Source organism: Trachemys scripta, chromosome 4 (genome assembly GCF_013100865.1).
Source record: "Trachemys scripta elegans isolate TJP31775 chromosome 4, CAS_Tse_1.0, whole genome shotgun sequence".
In the NCBI taxonomy this organism is placed as follows: Eukaryota; Metazoa; Chordata; order Testudines; family Emydidae; genus Trachemys; species Trachemys scripta.
Genome location: NC_048301.1, coordinates 55,702,272 through 55,724,393, shown reverse-complemented (window position 1 = coordinate 55,724,393; position 22,122 = coordinate 55,702,272). Strand labels below are relative to the sequence as shown.

The window sequence follows — 22,122 nt, the reverse complement described above, 5'->3', positions numbered from 1 at the left end:
AAATTGTTGAAATCATGGTGGAATTCCTCAAGGGCTTCTTTTCCAGGGGTCCAGATGATGAAGGTGTCATCAATATAGTGCAAGTAGAGTAGGGGCATTAGGGGACGAGAGCTGAAGAAGCGTTGTTCTAAGTCAGCCATAAAAATGTTGGTATACTGTGGGGCCATGCTGGTACCCATAGCAATGCCGCTGACTTGAAGGTATACATTGTCTCCAAATGTGAAATAGTTGTGGGTGAGGACAAAGTCACAAAGTTCAGCCACCAGATTTGCAGTGACATTATCGGGGATACTGTTCCTGACGGCTTGTGTGGAATGTTGGTGTAGAGGGCTTCTACATCCATAGTGGCCAGGATGGTGTTTTCTGGGGAAAGTGACCAACGTACAGAGTGTCTAGAATAAGAGTGTCCGCACAGAGAGTTAATCTTGAATAGCTACAGCACTTGAAATAAGGTAGCACTTTACCTGATTCTGGAACAACTGCTCAATGTACACAAGCCCCTGTTCAAGATATTAATTAGCAAATGAAAATGTAATGATTTTCACCTTACTTCATAGCAACTAATGTGGGTGCAGTCTATCTTTGTTGCATTAGAAGGCAGACATATTAACATCAAAAACTAGAGACTGATAACTGTACACTTAAAACTCCAAGAACTTAGTAAGGGGCAAGGTACATTTTAAAACAAAGAGAGGTGTATTTTTTGCATTAAAGACAAACATACCCATAAAATACTTCCGCAAGCATCTCCCTTCACATCAATGCTCTGTGCTGCTTGCCTATAATACAAAATATACCTCTACCCCGATATAACGCTGTCCTCGGGAGCCACAATATCTTACCGCGTTATAGGTGAAACCGCGTTATATTGAACTTGCTTTGATCCGCCGGAGCGCGCAGCCCCCCCCCCCCCCCCCCCGGAGCGCTGCTTTACCGCGTTATATCCGAATTTGTGTTATATCGGGTCGCATTATATCGGGGTAGAGATGTATATATAGAGCAACACTGTTCCAACTTTTCTGTTTGAAAACCATATCCAAAAAATGACAGGTTTCAGAGTAACAGCCGTGTTAGTCTGTATCCGCAAAAAGAAGAACAGGAGTACTTGTGGCACCTTAGAGACTAACAAATTTATTAGAGCATAAGCTTTCGTGGACTACAGCCCACGTGGAACATACATGTATGTTCCATTCTATATGCATCCGAAGAAGTGGGCTGTAGTCCACGAAAGCTTATGCTCTAATAAATTTGTTAGTCTCTAAGGTGCCACAAGTACTCCTATATCCAAAAAAGTATCACTGCATAGAATACTGAAGTGTCTATATCAAATGGTAGAGCATGATTTCCCAATCTCTAAAATGTTTCTGCCACTTCTAGTTAGTAAGTGGCTTTTATTGTTTTGTAGTCTCAATTTTCAGTGCCCCAGGCAAGCACTTAACTGATTTGTGAAAAACCTCCAATACCTAACATGGGCTTGTTAACATGCAGAATTTTTTCCCTACTGCCATAGTAACACTGCATGAAATGTGTGCGTGTGTGTGTGTGGGGGGGGAGGGGGGGGAAACAGGCAGGCTCTACAAGAGTATGTTTAAAGTTTATGATAACATAGTATTGATCTCTTAGCTGTTTTAAACTAGAGACGTTCAGGATACATACAGAAAGGATGATAACATACTGGAAACCTTATCAGGATTAAGTTTCAACATTTGTTACTTGCCTACTAAAAAATTAAGTTTCCTGAAGAGTGGCACAGGTTAAGGGGAATTAAGTCGACAGGACTTATTTTCTAGTTATTTTGTATGCATTAAGGGCCTGATTTTTAGAAGCGTTGAGTATCTGCAGCTCCCACCAGCTTCTTCTGACCTCTTGGGTGCTCACCATCTCTTAAAAATCATTTCAATATGCTTTCACTGATATCAGCAAAAAACAGAGGAAGGCCAAAGGTTTCAAGTGTGTCCATTAGTGTTTAAGATCTCCTTTAAAACATCTATTTATTAGTTTTAGAGATGGTGAGCACCCAGAAATCTCATTTACTTCAGCTAAGGTGGTTTGTACGCCCAGAAAATAAAAAAAAGGGAGGCCTGGCACTGGTTTTGTAGAGAACCCAATAAATGAAGCACCAAATTAGTGGATAAAGTAAAAGATGCTGGCCCTAACCCTTACCTGTAAAGTGTGCTTCTGTCAGGTGTGCACTACCAATTAGGCAGAAAGACAAAGCTCAAATGTTTGTGTGATTCTCCTCATCACACTAATGTTTTAGGAAGACTAAAAAGAATATGACTAAAGCATATTTAAGAGTAAAAACTTTCCCACAATGAAAGAGAAAGGAATGGGTGAATAAGAGATCGGGGGGAAGAGGTGAGCTTCCAAACTGATATGTAATAACTCAGCTTCCTGGTAAGCATTAAAATATCCTTTTATGCACAGAAAAAGTACAGTCAAGCCGAAAAGTTTTAAGAAGCAGTTCACAACAATCCTAGCTAGAAATATTACAGGGTATTGTACAGACTTGCCCAAGAGTAACACCACCTATATCTGAAAACTGCAGTAAACAAAAGAGCCTTTTATTAGTATATGAGGAAAAGAATCAGAGTAAAATTCTGTCTAAATTACATACAAAAAACCATTAGGACAAGGTCAATGTTTCAAAGAACATTACTCAGAAGTTTGATAGTGTCAGAATTAAGGCTAGAAACCCTATTTCTGCCCTTTGACCATAAACATGATAGTCTAATTATATGATCACATGCTATTTGTTCTACTCTTGCCTCATTCTGTCTGCAGGATGAACAGTGAATGAGGCAGAGGGCTGCAAGAAGAGGAAGGATGTTTCTTTGTGTTTAAGGCATTGTACTTGAGGGTTCTATTCCAGACTCTGCAAACCTGTCAGAAGTCTTCCCACTTATGCGCTTGCCCTAAGGTTAAATAAGCAAATGCTGGCATTTTCAAACTTTTAAGTGCTTGAATATGCAATATTAATGTTATTTGGGCATATCTGTGTATGCCATTTGCAAGTGTTTTTAAAGACTCAACTGAAAATACAAAAATGCCATCATGAGGAATCACAGTAACTGCCCATATGGGCTGGAGCCCAGGACCTTTAATAAAAGCCACAGCACAGACCTAACACTTGAACTACATGAGTACCTTGTAACAGAAGTAGGCAGTTATCCTCTGGAGGCCAGAAGGGGATTTAAGACACACTTTGCCATTGCCTTAAAAGTATTTGATAGACAGAGGAATGAAGGGAATTGGGAATTTTGGATTCTATTTCTTCTGGAAAAGTGGGGAAAGACAGCATTGCCAAACAAATAGCTTCACCATATTCATTCTCAAAGGCAGTATAATTAAGAATCGAATAAATCCTACCGGAGACCTGGGACCAGATTCTAATCCCTGCTACTACCCCTTTATAACATTCCAGATGTATAAGGAGCTGTAAGGGGAGAAGAGAGGCCCACAGAAAGAGTCCCCCGGCATAGAGCTGGCAAACATACTGCTATGCTGCCCCTCCATCATGGCCCCAGCATAGTAATTTGCTGGGAGCAGGAGTGGAAGCACCAGAGCATGGAGCACTTCAGTAATTCTGGACTGCAGCCACACCCTCAGGCAGCCACATAAAGATGCCATAAATTAGAGCAATCTGAGTGCTCCCATTCCCCACTGCCCTTTTTATCCCCTACCTTCCTGAATGTCAATGGCATGGCAGAAGCCACTCCTGCTGCCATTCAGGACCTGCCCCTTTACCAAATCAGGGCTTTGCTGTTCCCTGTGTGGGAAATCACAGGCAGTATATCATGCTGTGAGCTACATCTTATTGATTCTCTTTTAGCCTTTTAAAAACAGGACACGTCCGTTTTAAAAAACTATTATTTTAACAAACTTATTTAGCTATGTTACTAACAATAATATAAATTAAGAAGATCATTTTACAAATCCAATTTACTCTTCACTGTGCTTCTTGTTTACTCTCTGCATTAGTCTCAGCTCCTGGGGGGAAAAAAATATCAAATCAATTTCATTTCTGTTCATAATCAATCTCAGCTTCAGTGATGGGATGTCACACATTACAGGTGAATGTTTATTTGTTTAAAATTGTTCTTTATGGAGTTATTTTAAAATGGGCAGGAAAGCATTTCTACAGGTTTTAGAGAAGCTTGTGCTTATAAAAATTAAATATGGGAACAAATGCAAGTTAACAATATTCCTTTCATTGTTTTAAATAGAGAAATATTTAGATTTTCAAAATACGCATATACTAATTAGGAATTTGGGGTGGAACCTTGTAAAGGGTGGGGAACACATCATCTGTTTTTACTTTTATGCATTTATTCTTATGCTTGAAAGCCTCCATCTCCTTTCTTTAACTACAATAAATTATATTTCAAATTCTGGTACTGTTCTTCTGTGACATACATTGGGATCATATTATTTGGTCATTTACATTGCTCACTCAACTAAAATCTGTGCTTGTCAGAGGGGAAGAACCTAACTACTTACATTTCTGTGGCATCATATCACTAATCACTTTATTCAAATGCTACGTTGTCAGAAGCAATACATTATTCCAGAAGAGGCACTAAAATTACAACACATGGACTTTTTCCATTTCAAGTTAACACAAAGATCATAAGATAAAACAATATAGTTGTAATGTCTACTTGTGTTAAACTCTAATGATATTTTAAAATAAATCTTCAAAAGCAAGTACATCCGAGATAATCATCTGTGGCACAAAAAGAGTTCTGTCAGTGCTAGGAAGCAGGATATAGTTAAGACATCTGTGGTTTTTGGTCTATCTGCCTGTAAAGGAATTAGGTCCCAAACTACTGAGTTTAAGTGCAGCTTTTTCAAGCTTGCTATACACTTATTTAATCTATTTTTAATGAATCTGTGGTGGCACTATGAACCAGTGGAATAGAAGCTTTTAATGTTCATGTGTTCTTTTCTATTTCCGCACGACTGACAGAATCTATAAATACAATTATCATGATTTATTACTTTGGGAATTACTTATTTTTTTTTCCTTCTCCCACGTTACTTGGACTGAGTTGGGATTTTATTCAGGATGACAATTATATGCAGGAAACCACTCACTACTAAAGGTGCTTTTCATAGTGAACTGCAGTATTTAGAACACTTAAGTGCATGTTCCCCCCTTCAAGAACATACTTGAAGAAACTGATATTAATTCTTGTCTACCTTAAGGGAGGCCAACAGTAGAAATAAAATAGTATCCAAGCCACCATTTTTTATAGCTTATAAACTGAAATAATGGACCAACAATATGGGATCTGCGGGTCATAGTGGATCACAAGCTAAATATGAGTTAACAGTGTAACACTGTTGCAAAAAAACCAAACACCATTTTGGGATATAGTAGCAGGAGTGTTTTAAGACAGACAAGAAGTAATTCTTCCGCTCCATTCTGCGCTGACGAGGACTCAGCTGGAGTATTATGCCCAATTCTGGGCACCACATTTCAGGAAAAATGTGGACAAATTGGAGAAAGCCCAAAGAAGAGCAACAAAAATGATTAAAGGTCTAGAAAACATGACCTATGAGGGAAGATTGAAAAAATTTGGTTTGTTTAGTCTGGAGAAGAGAAGATTCAGAGGGAACACAACAGTTTTCAAGTACATAAAAGGTTGTTACAAGAAGGAGGGAGAAATGTTTTTCTCCTTTAACCTTAGAACAAGAAGCAATGGGATTAAATTGCAGCAAGGGCTATTTAGGTTGGACATCAGGAAAACCTTCCTGTCAGGGTAGTTAAGCATTGGAATAAATTGACTAGGGAAGTTGTGGAATCACCATTATTAGAGATTTTTTAAGAGCAGGTTAGACAAACACCTGACAGGGATGACCTAGAATCTAGATAATACTTAGTCCCCTGCACTCAAGGTAGGACTGAGCTAGATGACCTCTTGAGGTACCTTACAGTCTTATGATTATGAGAATGGTAGGTAAGGATTAGATGAATTCAAGACCAAAAAATGTTGTCTTGGTCTTTACATTGATAAAATGTGTTTAAAGCCCTCCCTAGATCTAAAGGCTGGTCTTTATTACAGATCCTTCTTGATAAAGACATACAGCATATTCATGTTCCCAGTGGCATATATCAACAAAAGCCACTGGGAGATATGGACCAGCAATTTTTAATCACCAACTGCTTCTTCTTAAGCTAATGTCTTGAGTCAAAAACTTGTTCTCTTCTTATCCAATACTGGATAAATGAAAAGGAGAACCAAGGTGATCCATATTTTGCTATGCTACTCTTATGCAGCATAGCTCTTTTATAAATAAGCTATTCCACCTATTACTCTCAGTTGCTTGATAAGTAAGCTTTTCTAGTATGCTGTGCTAAAGATTTCTTTCTTTCCTCAGGAAAGAGATCTGGGCATCACTGTAAACATATCAATGAAGACTTCTGCTTCGTGTGAGACTGTGGTCAAAAAAGTGAACAAAATGTTAAGCAGCATGAAGAATGGGATTGTGATAAATACTAAAATTAAAATGCTTTTTCTACATCAGTGGTGGGGTCTCATCTGCAATACTGGGTATATTACTCATCATCCCATTTTAAATAGGATACAACAGAACTAGAGTGGGTTTCAATAAAGAGCAACATGAGTCAAGGATATGGAAACTCTTCATATGAAGCAAGGATGAAATGTTGGGACTGTTTACCTTAGAAAAGGAGATGATTAAGAGAGGACAAGATAAAAGTATGTAAAATAAAGAAAGGCATAAAGAAAGTGAATCAGGAACTTCTGTTCTCCCTGTCTCATAACACAAGAACAAGGGAACATTCAATGAAATTAATAGGTGGGAAATTCAAATGCAATTCAAGGAATTACCAAGGAATTCATTGCCATGGGAAGTTGAGGCCAAGAACTAACAAGATTCAAGAAGGGATGTTAATATCAATAATTTATCATAATTGAAGATAAAAATTGTGTGGAAGGGATATCGTGCTTCATGGCTTAAATCAATTTAGAATTATGATGAGATCTAATATAGGGGCAGAATAGTCCAGAAGTACCTAGTGTGGGATTCTTACACCTACCCCTAAAGCACCTGGTATTGGCCACTGTCCGAGAGACAGTAATAGAATAGATGGACCTTAGGTCCAATATAATATGGTAGTGCTTGTGTTCTGTCCAAATTCCCTGAAACATACTTAACCCAGGGGGAATCTGCAGAGTATATTTAGGCCAGCACAAAATTCCATACCACTTTATGTGATGTTTTTATGTCACTTACATTAAAACTCTATACATATTGTAATTTCTTTCTGATTTTTTTTGTATAAATTAAATACTGTCCCTTGTCTTTTAAATACAAGAACACTTCTCTGCAGGGCAGATTCATTTAAATCAAAGCAACACAATCACCAACGTAATCCTGATTTAAATCAGCAAGTAGGAAACCTATATTTAAATAAATAATTTCAATCTTGTTTTGCAATTGCACTTTTAGTTATTTCCCCAAAGAATGGTTGATTTTCATTGGTTGGGAACCATTAAAATATACTTATTTGTAACTAAACAACCTTTATGATAAATCTCCCCCCCCCTTTTTTTTTTTTTGCACTAACCAGGAGGATATAGGTGTACAAGTGTAATGTCAGTAATTATATATTTTAACTTAATTTATCCAGATTCTCAATTTTTACATTTTTATGTTAGAAAATGGTGAATGACGCATTTCTTATTTACTAGATGATTAATATTTTACTTCTGATTTGTGTTAAGTTCTCTTTGAATGGAAATACAGATTAAATTACAAATGCACAAAACCAGCATATTTTTATTAAATGAAACTACTTTAAATGTGCTGATACATAAGAAAAAAGGTTTATCAAACAATGTTATATATAATGCTGTTTTATTAAACAAAGGAAGGATTACTTGTAGTTAGTGAGTCACAATGCCCTTCAAGGCTGTAGAACTAGTAGACCTCATCCTATTAGAAATAGCTCCTACAAGTCAACCCAATCCTACTGCTTGTTCAGCCAATCACAAATACAAACAAGTTTGTTTACATTTACGGGAGATAATACTGCCCACTTCTTATTTACGTCACCTGAAAGTGAGACCAGGCATTGGCATGGCATTTTTGTGGCCGGCACTGTATTACATACTAGATATGCTACACATTTGTATGTCCCTTCATGCTTCAGCCACCATTCCAGAGGACATGTTTCCATGCTGATGCCACTCGTTAAAAAAATAATGCATTAAATTTGTGACTGAACTCCTTGGAGGAGAATTGTATGTCTCCTGCTCTGTGGTTTTACCCACATTCTGCCATATATTTCGTGTTATGGCAGTCTCGGATGACATCCCAGCACGTTATTCGATTTAAGAACACTTTCACTGCAGATCTGACAAAATGCAAAGAAAGTACCAATAAGAGATTGCTAAAGATAACTACAGCACTCAACTCAAGATTTAACAATCTGATGTGCCTTCCAAAATCTGAGAGGGACGAGGTGTGGAACATGCTGTCAGAATCTTAAAAGAGCAACACTCAGATGCAGAAATTAGAGAAATCAAACCACCAAAAAAGGAAATCAACCTTTTGTTGGTGGCATCTGACCCAGTTGATGAAAGTGAACGTGCGTCAGTCCCCACTGCTTTGGACTGTTATCAGGCAGAACTAGTTATCAGCATGGAAGTATGTCCTCTGGAACGGTGGCTGAAGCAGACAGTTACTGCTTACTATTATTTTTGGTACTTAGCTTAAAATAGATTATAATAAATTTAGGCCTTAACATAGGTTAAATATCCAATTTTAAAATAGATTTATTTTTAAAAATAGCCTGTTAAATTTTAAAAAATCATTTTAAAAAAATCTATTAATTTTTAATCCACCCTTATATTCTCTTCCCTTTTTGCCTTCCATTTCAACATTGTGATGTATTATGTTTTCATCATTTCCAGCATTAACTTTTCACACTCCTACCTCTGAATTCTGTTAATCCATTTACGCTGACACTGGCTCTCCCTAATAAATTCTCTCTCCATGTCCAATTCAAGATTATCACAATAAACTAGGCAGAGAAGCTCCCCATCCTGCCTTTATAAGCAGGAAAATTAGAACAGTATCATATGTTGATCCATAGTGAAATTAGGATTTTAAAATTTACTTGATATTCTTTCAGACTTAAAATTAAATTGTAAACCTTAAATGTTTAAACTCAGAGTTCACTTTGTTAATTAAACTGATGCATCTCCACGCACTTATACATATAAATTTCAGTAGTGCTACAGAGATGCATGGACACAGACAGTAATTATATGCAGAACAGACAAACAGCATATACACAAATATCTGTCATAATAAAGAACTAACCTGCATATACCTTTATAGATATGCAGAAAATGACTAAAGGACAAATTAAAGAAGACCTGCAAAATGAGGCTTCAGTCCTGCAGACATAAATCATACACCTAACCTTTACTCATTAATAGTCCCCTCTGCACTTGATCAGGGCCAACATTAATAAATGTCATTAATTTCCAAAATACATACTGAATGTCCCTACTATTCATTTCAACTGTTGGATGTAACACAATCACCTTTAAAAACAAAAAACAAACAAACAACTTTCTTTCTCCAAATAATGCCACTGACTCCAGTTCTACTTGTTTCAGAGTAGCAGCCGTGTTAGTCTGTATCCGCAAAAAGAACAGGAGTACTTGTGGCACCTTAGAGACTAACAAATTTATTAGAGCATAAGCATAAGCATAAACTTATGATCTAATAAATTTGTTAGTCTCTAAGGTGCCACAAGTACTCCTGTTCTTTTTCCAGTTCTACTGTGACATCCCAGAAAAAAATTTTCTGGGATACCACAACAATCAAGGAATGTTGGTAAAGCTGACCCATAAGTGTTTTTTCTTGACTTCTCAAATTATTATGTAACCTGAAAGTTCATTTGCCTTCAGAGTAATAGCTGGGACATAAGGCCAAGTAAAGAGTATGAGAATGCCAATAAAATTGGAATGGATTCTCCAGAACTCCAAAACAAAATTATGCCCCAGAAAGAAACAATTTATAAAATGGCAGTGAAAATCTAATTAGTGAATTCAGAAGGGACACTAGCAATTTACATTTTTAAAATCTCTCAGTTTATATACATCTTACTTGTACTACAAACAGATTATTAAAAGTGACAGAATTTTAGAAATCTATTTTTTTTCTATGTTTGCAAGTTGCAAAGATGCATTATACAGAAAGAAAGAAAGAAAGAAAGAAAGAAAGAAAGAAAGAAAGAAAACAGACCAGTTAGTTTCATTGCCAGGGTCAAGGTCTCATATTAACCTAATCATTCAATATTTTGACTGGAAATACAAGGAGATACTTAAAAATATTAATTCTATTGCAATTTTATTTTAAAGTTCTAGGAAACCATTTACATTTGTTTTAGATTTTGTATAACCTAATTTTATTTTTACACAGCTAGTCTAGTTTTGGGGGATGCATCTGACCCAACGTTTTTCCCTCCACACTGAGCCTTCCGTGTGTATGTCTTGCAATTGGATAGCTCAGATCTGCCATGACATGACAGATTGATATACCTCTCTGATAACACTGTCCGTTCATTGTCAAACTATGGACAGCAACATACCTCCATCATAAAAGAAAAAAAATTAAATATATTTAACCGGGGAAATCTATGACTTGATAGTTAAAGGAAATGAGAAGGTTATATGAACACAAGATCACCTTTCATCCATAAGAATCTCAGAAGAATTTACAAATCAGAGCCTAAATGTACAAGCCTACAATATGCACAAATGACCCCCAAAATTGAGTTCAGAAAGAACAGTAAAGAGGGCTTGCAGAATCAGGCACCACTTCTCTCACTAAAGGGCAACCTACAACTAACATACGCAACAATAGGATATAATGAGAAAAAACTGCTAGTAGGATGTCACTTACTTTTGGACTAATGGGTCCTAAAACAGCATTGTATTACAAAATGAGTTTGATAATTTCATCCAAGTTTAGTGATTTTTTAATGTGGACAAATAATGCCACTTAATTTTAACTCTCATATGCAGTGTTGTTGTAGACGTGTTGGTCTCAGTATATTACAGAGACATGGTGGGTGAAGTTGGCCCAATAAAAGATACCTCACCCACCTTCTCTCTCCATTTAGTAGTAAATTTATTCTGTTCAATGGAGGCCCGGTGATGGAATTATTGGGGTACTTCTGGTCAAGAATGGAGGTATATACAGGAGAGAGTAAAACTTTGCAAGGTGCCTGTTCACGTTATGCATAGCTCAAACCAGCATTATTATGTCCAAGAGCATCAAGAAAAGTCTTCACTCTTCCACTATATCAAAATGACAAAAACAATTCAACTTTCTTTTTATTGTCCATCAGCCAAGTCAAACTGCCATGAAAACAGTCCCAGCCAGGCCCAGCACACACAAAAATCTACTTGCTCACCCTTTACCACAAAGATGAAAATTAAAACAAAAACTACACAAAAAAACTAAAACTATTTGCCCAACTACAAAAATACCTATCCATAATAAGCAGAATTTTCTATGGCTGCCTTCTACATATTCATTTAAAAATACAAGAAGCAGTGACACCTGATATAGCTTTTAACTTTCACGCCCTTTTATTTCACGGACCCCATTTACAGTAAGATACAATATATTCTTAGATGAGATCAAGCTCTAAACAAAAACACATAGCTCAATCCTTTAGTCCTTCTGCATGAATGGGAGTTTTGCAAGCACAAAGACTATTGACCAAGCTCCAACCATAGTTCTCAGTTACTTAGGCCTGAGCTATACTAGCGGGGGGGTTCGAACTAAGATACGCAACTTGAAGTCGAAGTATCTTAGCTCGACTTACCTGGCCATCCCCACGGTGGCGAGTCGACTGCCACGGCTCCCCTGCTTATTCCTCTTATTCCTCCTGCGGACGTGGATTACAAGCGTTGATTCAGAGATCGATTTATTGTGTCCAGATGAGACGCGATAAATCGATCCCCGATACATCGAACACTACCCGCCGATCTGGCAGGTAGTACAGACATACCCTTACATTGCAACAAAATGTCTTTCCAAGTACCCGTATTTGCCTTTACTTGAAGAGAAATTTGTAGATGAATACATTAAGGTAATAATGTTGTTCTCTCCTCTGTTGCTATGTGAAAGACACACACAAACAGGTGAAATAGTAAAACTAAGTGCTGTCAAACCACAAATTAAACAAAATGAAAAAGTTAGAGGTTGTTTTAAATTTTTCAGTTATAGTAATCTTGAGTGTTACCTACAACCATAGTAGGTAAAAAAGCTGTTCACACAGAAAAATGATCTTTAAGTTGACAGTGCCTTGTAAGTTTTTACATTAACATATAGAAAAAATAAAAATGGACACAAACTGAAATACCCCTCATTTCTGATAAAGTGTTGAAGTCACTCAAACATCATTCTGCTGGTCTGTTAACAACAAAACTCCCCCAATCCCTCTAAAAAGCATTTGTCATGTATTTGTTAAATATATTGTTTGGATAATTTATCAACACTGTACATAAGCATTTTAACACAGCAACCCACTCAGTACTTCTAACAAGGGGTTCAGGTAACCAGATTCAACTTGTTTTGTGGCTGGGTAACTAGAATCCAACAACTAAGGCCAGGTCTACACTACACCCCTAATTCGAACTAAGGTACGCAACTTCAGCTACGTGAATAACGTAGCTGAAGTTCGAAGTACCTTAGTTCGAATTAGTTCGAACTTACCTTGGTCCACACGCGGCAGGCAGGCTCCCCCGTCGACTCCGCGGTACTCCTCTCGGCGAGCTGGAGTACCGCAGTCGACGGCGAGCACTTCCGGGTTCGACTTATCGCGTCCAGACTAGACGCGATAAGTCGAACCCAGAAGTTCGATTTCCAGCTGTCGAACTAGCGGGTAAGTGTAGCCAAGGCCTAAGTGCCCTTGAATATTGTTTTTAATTGGGATGCTCAAAATTTTTTAAACAGACTAATTAAAAATATAATTTCTCATACAGCATCCTCTACATTGGTTCAAATTTTTTTTTTTAAAAAGTGTTCTGCTCCTTTGATATTTAAAAAAGGTCTTTTCAGCGAGAGAGAGAGAGAAAAAAAGGCTGTCTAAATAGGAAAGTGACTATACAGAAGTGCTGTAAAATTCACAAAAATAGAAAAATATTTCCTTTTCATTGACTTTTCAATTTTAGCCATCTGAGGCATTTGTTAACAGAAGATACAGCACTATCTGAGATGTTATTTTCAAGCCAATATCATTTCATTAAGGTTAGACTTATTAGAAACACTAGCATCTGATATTCCTTGATATGGAAATAAATAGTAGTGTTATACCGATATCATAAAAAGTAATCTGAATTGTTTATTGCAATGGGAATTGGCAAAATGGTTAATATTTTGTCTTGAAAGCAATGCAACAAAATGCACTGGTGAATTTGTTTTTTCAGTATTTTATTTCTGATTCACTACTCCTAAAGATGAAATTACTCTATCTTCTTAACACTCCTTTCCTTAATACATTTTGAAATTTAATAAAAGAAAGTGATTTCTGGATTAATGTCTCTCTTTGAATGCAATCTTTATTTTAAAAACAAAAACAAAAACAAAAAAAGAAAACCAGCAACAAAATGTACAGGTTTCTCCAGGCTCGCTAACAATAAGCAGTCTCTCCCCCATTGCACTCTGACATAAACCTCTTAGTCTCTCCTCTGTCTATGCAGATCTAATCTGCAAGTCTGTTTAGCACAGACAGTGTACTGCACAGTGAATGGACAGCCAGGTATTTTATGAATGGAGTAGATCACGTGCTCCCAGCACCTCCCCGAGCTGATATTTCCCACATAACTCTGTCAACAAGCAACTTTTAAAAAAAATACAAGTAGACATGGAAATCCTAACGTTCAAACTTCCTACAATAACCAGTCCGTTGACGTGCAGGAAAAGGCCTATACAATTTGCATGGCAGGTCTTGTTGAATGTCAACGGTGACGGTGGTTTAATTTTTTTTTTTTATGAATGGAGATTGTGGTATGCAAATTAGAACGATTCACAAAAAAGAAAACATGGCGACTGCTTCTGCCTCGTTACTGAAGCAATTCACCTTCTAAACCATCTCAGTGTAATGCTTCGTGCTTTACAGACTGGAGCTCAGGATTTCTCAAAACTCTTGTTATCCAACTTTGAAAACGTAGTCAATGTTTTAAAAAGAAAACTGCTTTTCCTTAACGAGATATAGCTTAAGGAATGAAGGTTTTATTTAGAGGAATGCATGCAAATGACAATCTGCCTCCCGCTGCCAATGACATTTTTGTCATATATATTAACTCGCTATTTAAAACATTTTTTTTAAAAGCACAAGACGGTTATTTTCCATCACCAAGAGTTGTCTCTGCACTATGACGAGCCACATCACTCGTAAAACAAATTACAGCAAATGACTAAATTGCAAGTCATTATTCTGGAAAGGATTACACAGCCTGTAGCAGTCAGAGCCAACAGTAAGCCTTACGCAAAATGTTTCTGATAAAGACTGAGATCAACCTACCGCAAAACACTTTGCATTTCTGTTTTTGAACGCCATAAGACACATTTACTAGTAGAATATTATTTCTTCCCCTCCATCCAAAATGTAAGTATCACGGACTAAATTCAGAAGGACAAATATATAAAAACCACATGAGGCCGAATTATTTCATCCAAGCTAGGTACATTAAAAATTTAATAGACTTGCTTTCCCCTTAAAAAAGAAGTCCCAACAGATCATTTAAAAACAAAGAAAGCCTTAGGGAAAAGTTTAAACTTTATTTACATTAACTGACTCATCCAATTAAAATTCAGGAGCAGTTTCCTACAGGATGAAGCTCCCACACACTAGTTTCCATGTGGAACATCTAGGAGATAAGATCTGATCCCAGGCGGCATGTGGAGGAGTGGGGTGCACTGTTGATATCTGTTTGGACATTAAACCCCCACCGTTCCCCAACTTCAACACATGCCGCCGCCACTACCTGGCCACTTTTCTGTCATGCTGTAATTGCACGGCACTTTCATAGAGACTGGCTCCCCATCTTTATGAAATAAGCTCCTAAAACACAAGACGAGACCCTCAGGGTTTCTATGCATGTACGCGCAATATAAACAGACACACGGGGACAGATCCAAAAAGCTAGAGCAATGCAGCGTTGAAATGCCAAAATGTAAAGGCAGGGGAGCCAGGAAAGAGAGGAATCCGAAGAAGAGGAATAATATTTGCTTACTCGTTGTTAGAAGTCGCCGTCTCTTCGCTCATTTTTTCCTCACCGTGATCCGACAGCGAGATGGAGCAGCAGCAGCACCGACGCAGCCAGGGCGCAGCAGGAACTCACCAGAAACCTCACCATTGTTAACCCCCAGATCTGCCTCCCCAACGAGAATCACTATCAAGGCTGGAGGGGCAAGGGGCAAGTCTTTTATCCGAGAGCCGCAGGGACTTTGCTGTCCGGCGCTGGAGCGCAGCCCCCTGCCTCAGCGAGGGTGGTAGCCGCAGCCCCTCTGGTCTTTAATGGGAACAGGCTGGCGCTGGTGGAAGAGGAAGGCTCCCAGCTGCAGTGAACTCCGCGCCGCCGTCCTCCTGCTGCAGCTCATCTCCCGATGCAGCTACCTTCAGTGCCCTCCTCCTCCTCCTCGCCGAGCGGGCTCTCCCCTCGCAGCGCGCCCCTGGGCAGCCGCGGCACAAATTCCTCCGAACAGCAGCGGCTGCGATCCGAGAGGGGAGGAAGGGGCGGGGGGCAAATCACCCACCCCTCCCGCAGCGAGCAACAGCCCCGAGCAGGGAAGAAGCCGGGCGGGCTGGGGGTGGAGCGGGGAGGCGCTGTGAGGCAGCTGGGGGGGATGGGGCGGCGGGATGCGTCACGGCTGTTTGTGTGAGGAGAGGGGGAATGGGGGGAAGGAGCCAGCAGGCGTCCCGCGGAGGGGCGGAAGGCAGAAGCCCCCAGCCGGAGCCGGCGATAAGTTCAGCAGCCGCGCTCCGTCCCCAGCAGCAGCAACTCCATTAGCCGCAGCCCCGCGCTCTCCTCCCACCTCCTCCTCGCAGGAAAACTGGGCGGAAGCGTTGACTTCAGGCTCCTTCCGCCGCCACAGCTTGATTCCAAATAACCAGGGGAGAGAGGGGGGCGGCAGAGAAAATAATCCCCTCGGGCGCCCCCACGCCAGCAGCTGGAGAGGCCTGCAGCGCCTCCCTTCTCAGTGCCTCCAGGGCAAGCTAGTTTCCTGAAAGTAGTTCCTTCCCTTCCACTCACTTCCCAAGGAGTTGTCGGTGTCACACACACACTCGCAGAGACGCGGAGGGATCTATAAAGCACTGCAAGCGACCCCCTCTCCCTCCTCTGAGTGCGTGTGTGCGAGAGAGCGAGAGCCTGTGGCTGTATGTATGTGAGGGAGAACTGAAGAGAGTTAGCAAGAGAGCTGGAGCTGCTGCCTGCCTGCACGGCCTGGGAGGGTGAGGGCCCAGAGAGGCTGCAGGGCTGTAAGGCAACCCGTGCACAGTGCAGGCAACTCGCTTCCCGTCCTGCAAAGTTGGATCGGTCGGTGCTGTTCCCTTCCCATAAGGACTGGAGACGTTGGCAGGCAGGGAGGCTGCCCTGGTGCAGCACAAAGCGTGTACATGGCACACACTCATCTGTTACTCTGCTCATAAAGTGGGCTCTGCTGCCACACTGCAAGGGGGCGGACCGGGTTAATGCACGCAGCGCTAGTGCTGAGGTTGCATTGCTGCACCACAAAACATTGCACGGTATTCACCGAGTGCTGCTGGGCTAAACTGCAATTGCTTCTGTTCACGAAGGAGGGAATGGTTAATCTACAAGGAGCTTGCTCCCATGGAAGGCAATGGGATTTTTGCCATTGAGTTCAGTGGGAACAGGATGCTGCTCCGGTTACATGCCAATAGCTGCTGCGGAATATGCTCATTGCATGCATTAATCTTCTTGCCAATGCAAGGAATCAATATACTTTCTGTAAGCCTGAGCCAATACTTTTCTGTCCATTCAATCAATTTTTTAATGCATGGATTTGTTTCTGACATGCTTGAAAAGGGTTAGCTAATAAGCACGAGGTGTAAGATTGCAGACATGGAGGAATGCGAGAAGGGATAGTGTTTGCTGTCAGAGGTTGTTGAAGCGTGGCCTGACACACTTCAAACAAATGCCTCTCCTTCTACAGTACACGTAGGAGGCCTGTGACTACCATTTATCATTACTATCAGAGTTCGCATAGACATATGCAAAGTGTTTTTAGTTAATCGAATATTTCCTCTTTAAACTCTCCTATAGGGTTGGCAGGCTTCTTTACCAATGTGGATGCACCTCTGGGATATCAGCAACAACAGCACCAATGTCTCTTTGTTTTGTCCTTCTTGGGTCTGATGAAGTGGGCATTCACCCACGAAAGCTTATGCTCCAGTACTTTTGTTAATCTTAAAGGTGCCTCAGGACCCTCTGTTGCTTTTTAGTGGATTATGTTTTCAGTTTGTCCTCCTCTACGTAATTCTTTATTGATGCTGCTTTTAGGAACAACAATAGACTGGAAAATCTAGAAACATGGTTACATTTTTAAGGATGTGCTATGCTTGCCTTTAATCCATCCAGTTTAAATCCTTGTGGATGTACTATCCATAAAATGCACATTACTCACTGTACCGTTTCAGTTTTGAAAAGAGCCCCCTTTATAAATAGTTTCTTTATTGTGTAAATCTGGAATCAGTTTATCTGTGTAGTTTACATTATGACAGAAGAGAAACAATATTAAAAGGCATATGCAGTGATGTTGTAGCTGTGTTGGTTCCAGGATATTAGAGAGAGAAGGTGGGCGAGGTAATATCTTGTTGGTGTGAGAGAGAGAGAGAGACAAGCTTTTGCACTTATACGGAGCTGGGAAGAAGAGCTCTGTGTGAGCTTGAAAGCTTATCTCTCTGACCAACAGAAGTTAGTTCAGTAAAAGATATTACATCACCCACCTTGCCTCTCATGAAAAATATATGAAACACAGACTTGGCCTCCTCTCTAAAACAAACACACAATAAAATGGAAGTACTTGTAACTGTTCCAGGATAGGTATGCAGGAGGAAGAGGGTTTAAAAAACCCATCCCTAAGCCTTTTCAGCTTATATAGTAAACATGTTACTGTAGAAGAGCTTCTTTGCCAGATTTAATTGAAAATTAGAGATACAGTGAAACTTGCACTAAAGATTATCTCCCTCTTTTATGGGGCCACTTATAATTATACCACATGTTTCCAGTATAATTTTGTTTCACTTCTATTGGCCAAACAGTTTCTTACTGGCCACCTTGGGTAGTTGCTTAGGACAGGTTTCCCTTTCTCAGTAGACGTGGTGCCTTTTGCGTTCAAGTTTCAGCAATTGCTCCCAGAAATGTTTTTGGGAGGAACTGTCCTTTGTTCAATGGGTGAAGCAGTCCACGCAGATGCTACAATGAGAGGTATATTATATTTATTTGTATTACCATAGCACCTAAAAGCCCTAGTCATGGACCAGGACTCGATTGTGCTAGGAGCTGTACAAACATACAGCAACAATGATGATCTCTGCCCCAAGAGCTTACACTTTGTTTAGTTTGTTTTTCCTTCTGTCAATGAATTTCAATAGAACCATTTTTATCTAACACAGCATGATGTATTGATGCAAGAAGGTCCTTCTTTTATACATAATTTAAATTCCTTATAATATTCCTACTGATAGCAATTTGTGTGTGTATAAAAAGAGTTCTAACTTAAATATAATGGAACAATTACAGTAAACTACTATCACCCATTCGCTAATAATGGCCTTTAACACATATCTCAAACATGCAGCAATAATATTTTTCTCTTTGTATATACTGTAATGAATAATCTCTTTATAATGTTTTACTTTTATGTAGTGTTGTTTCGAACATTAAGGCAAAGTAGGGAACCTTTAGTGCACACCAGCAGAGCCTACACGGGCCAATTAATGTGCAACATGATAGCGTGCTTTGGAAATCACATTCCCATAGTCTGCATTACTGCTCTGTGCAGACAAACCCTTACATACTAGTAACCATTTCCAGTGTTTACTGGATAAACACTTAGTTTCTTTTCTTGGGGTTGTTATATCGGTGTTTATCAGTTAAAACCGAAAACCAGAAGCCCTAAATATAATCTAGAAGAATAAAATTGTTATTTGTATCACAGCATCTATGTGAAAGAAGGAAAATATTTTTACTCTGAGCCATAGACACAGGATTATTCTAGTTATCTAAGTGAGAGTGTTTTTCAGTTTACTTTCTGTTTTGAGACTGGCAGATAATGTGATTTCCTGTTAATTTAGTCCTTGTTTTATACTGGTTTCAAAGTTTAAATGGCTAAGATCCTGTAAGTTAATAGTTTACAAAGATAAGTTGATTAATATGTTCCAGTAGAAGAAATGCTCAGGAATCAGTTCACTTTGTAAGTTGATGATATAGCTCCGTTTAGATCCAAATGCAGCAGAGACAGAGGCTCATGAAGTAGAAGAGAATGTTTGGAGAGGTTTTTTTAAAAGGGTTTTCAAATATGTCGTTTCACTGTGGTAGTTCACGAGATGAAACATTTTGCAGAATATCATGAAGACACAAAGGATTTCAAATAATTGCAACATACTAATCTTCATATCCCGGAATAGTGGTGTGGAACCTGTAGCCTTTTAAACAGAGGCATTCAAGGGTGTGTCGTAAGAAGAAAATGTGAGCTGCACCTTGCATCTTTTTATCTAAGTGTTATAATCAGTACTGTCAGTACATGGAAGAGGTAGGGGATTCCAGGTCCTCCAATGCCTCCCACCATATCTTCAACCAGCTATACCAGCTCTACTCCCGGGAACATTCCTATGCTGGAGAATCTGTAGCAGGAGAAATGTGAGTGGTTTCTGCTCCCTTAGGCAGTGTCTGGGAGAGGCAAAGAGAGCAGAACAAGGCAGGGAATCTGCCTCTATGTGTTGATTGTGGCACCTTTACTTTTAAAAAATAATATTTTAGGCCCATGGGGTAAAAAGGTTGGACATCACTGTCCTAAAATATTTGCAAGGCCTAAATGATCTGGAAAAAGAGGTAAACAGTGAGGTGGCAAAATTTGCAGATGATATAAAATTACTCAAGATAGATAAGTCCAAAGCAGACTGCAAAGCATTACAAAGGGATCTCATAAAACTGGGTGTCCAGGCAACAAAATGGCAGAGGAAATTCAATGTTGATAAATGCAAAGTAATACACATTGGAAAACGTAATCCCAACGATGCATACAAAAAGATTGGAGACAGATTAGCTGATACCACTCAAAAAAGAGATTTTGGAGTCATTGTGGATACTCCTCTGAAAACATTCGCTCAGTGGGCGGCAGCAGTCAAAAAAGCTAACAGAATGTTAGGAACCACTAGGAAAGAGATAGATAATAGGACAAAAATATAATAATGCCACTATATAAATCCCTGGTATGTCCACACCTTGAATATTGCGTGCAGTTCTAGTTGCCTCATCTCAAGAAAGATATATTAGAAATGGGAAAGGTACAAAGAAGGGCAACAAAAATGATTAAGGGTGTGGAAAAGCTTCCATATGAGGAGAGATTAAAAAGACTGAGATGATTCAGCTTAGAAAAGAGACGACTAAAGGTGGATAAGATAGAGTTCTATAAAATCATTAATGGTGTGGAGAAAGTGAATAAAGAAGTGTTATTTACTCCTTCACATAACACAAGAACCAGGAGTCACCCAATGAAATTAATAGGCAGCAGGTTTAAAACAAACAAAAGGAAGTACTTCTTCACACAACACATAGTCAACTGTGGAACTCATTGCCAGGGGATGTTGTGAAGGCCAAAACTATAACTGGGTTCAAAAAAGAATTAGATAAGTTCATGGAGGATAGGTCCATCAGTGGGTATTAGCCAGGATGATCAGGGTGCAACCCCATGCTCTGGGTGTCCCTAGCCTCTGTGTGCTAGATACTGGGAGTGGATGACGGGATGGATCACTCGATGACTGCCTCTTCTGGTCATTCTCTCTGAAGCACCTGGCATTGGCCACTTTTGGAAGACAGGATAGTGGACTAGATAGACCATTGGTCAGACCCAGTATGGCCATTCTTACGTACTGTTTGGAGCATAAACTAGTGATGCTGAGTCAGGTATTCTCTTAGTGTGAGTTATTTATTTACAAAATGTACACAAGTCCTGTTTCCCTGAACAGCGGTGGTAACAGGCTGCACACAGGCAACCCCCTTTTGCAGATACATCAGATAAGGCACCACTGCTCTGTCACAAGAGGCTGCCTTGAGCCTCTACCATTCTCCAGGATTCACACAAAACATAAACAGATCCAACTGCTTAAATACACTCTGCACTTTACACCTGGGAAACCCCTCCATCTGCAGGGTCTGAAAAAGATGAATCCTAACTTGCAAACCATTAGAATCTTGTACCATAACAATATATATGTCTAATATATACCCCCACTTTATTACTGATGTAAGGATGGATCCTCAACTGTGGCCAAGATACATTTGGTGCAGCTGGGGGATATGGGGCAGGCCAAAGGCAGCTTCGTGGCTGGGCTCATGCTGGCCACAACTGCTGAAATATATGCCTGGCTGCCAATGGCTCAAGGTGCCATTTTGGCATCCAAGGACTGTCACAATGCAAGCGTGCTCTGGCCTCAGCTCTTTTCATGGGAATCCGACCTATGCCAAGGATTAATAATGGGGGTGGCATAGAGCCATTGATAGGGTTACCATACGTCCGGGTTTCCCTGGACATGTCCAGCTTTTGGGTCTTTAAATAGCCATCCGGGGGGAATTTGTAAAAAGCTAAAAATGTCTGGGATTTCCCTCCGGATGGCTATTTAAAGACCCAAAAGCAGCTGACAGGGCAGCCGCGCTAGATTGAGCCACTGACTTGGGGCCTCGCTGGCAGCAAAAGCTCCTCCCCAGCTCCCCCCACCCCCGCAGCTTCAGCACGCCGGCAGCACTGCACAGGGCCTAGGCATAGGCCCCGCTCCCAGCTCCGCCCCTTCCCCGCCCCCATTCCAACCCCTTCCCC

At 39.9% G+C, this 22,122-nt stretch overlaps 1 protein-coding gene across 1 annotated transcript in view; it reads right to left on the bottom strand.

Moving 5' to 3' along the window:
- Positions 1-16,458, bottom strand: part of SPRED1 (sprouty related EVH1 domain containing 1) — a 109,047-nt gene extending 92,589 nt beyond the window's left edge. Inside the window, exon 1 of the mRNA XM_034768960.1 lies at positions 15,297-16,458. Coding sequence (XP_034624851.1) covers positions 15,297-15,328 — 32 coding nt within the window. The 5' untranslated portion in view covers positions 15,329-16,458. The remainder of the gene's footprint in view (positions 1-15,296) is intronic.
- Between the last annotated feature and the right edge of the window lie 5,664 nt (positions 16,459-22,122).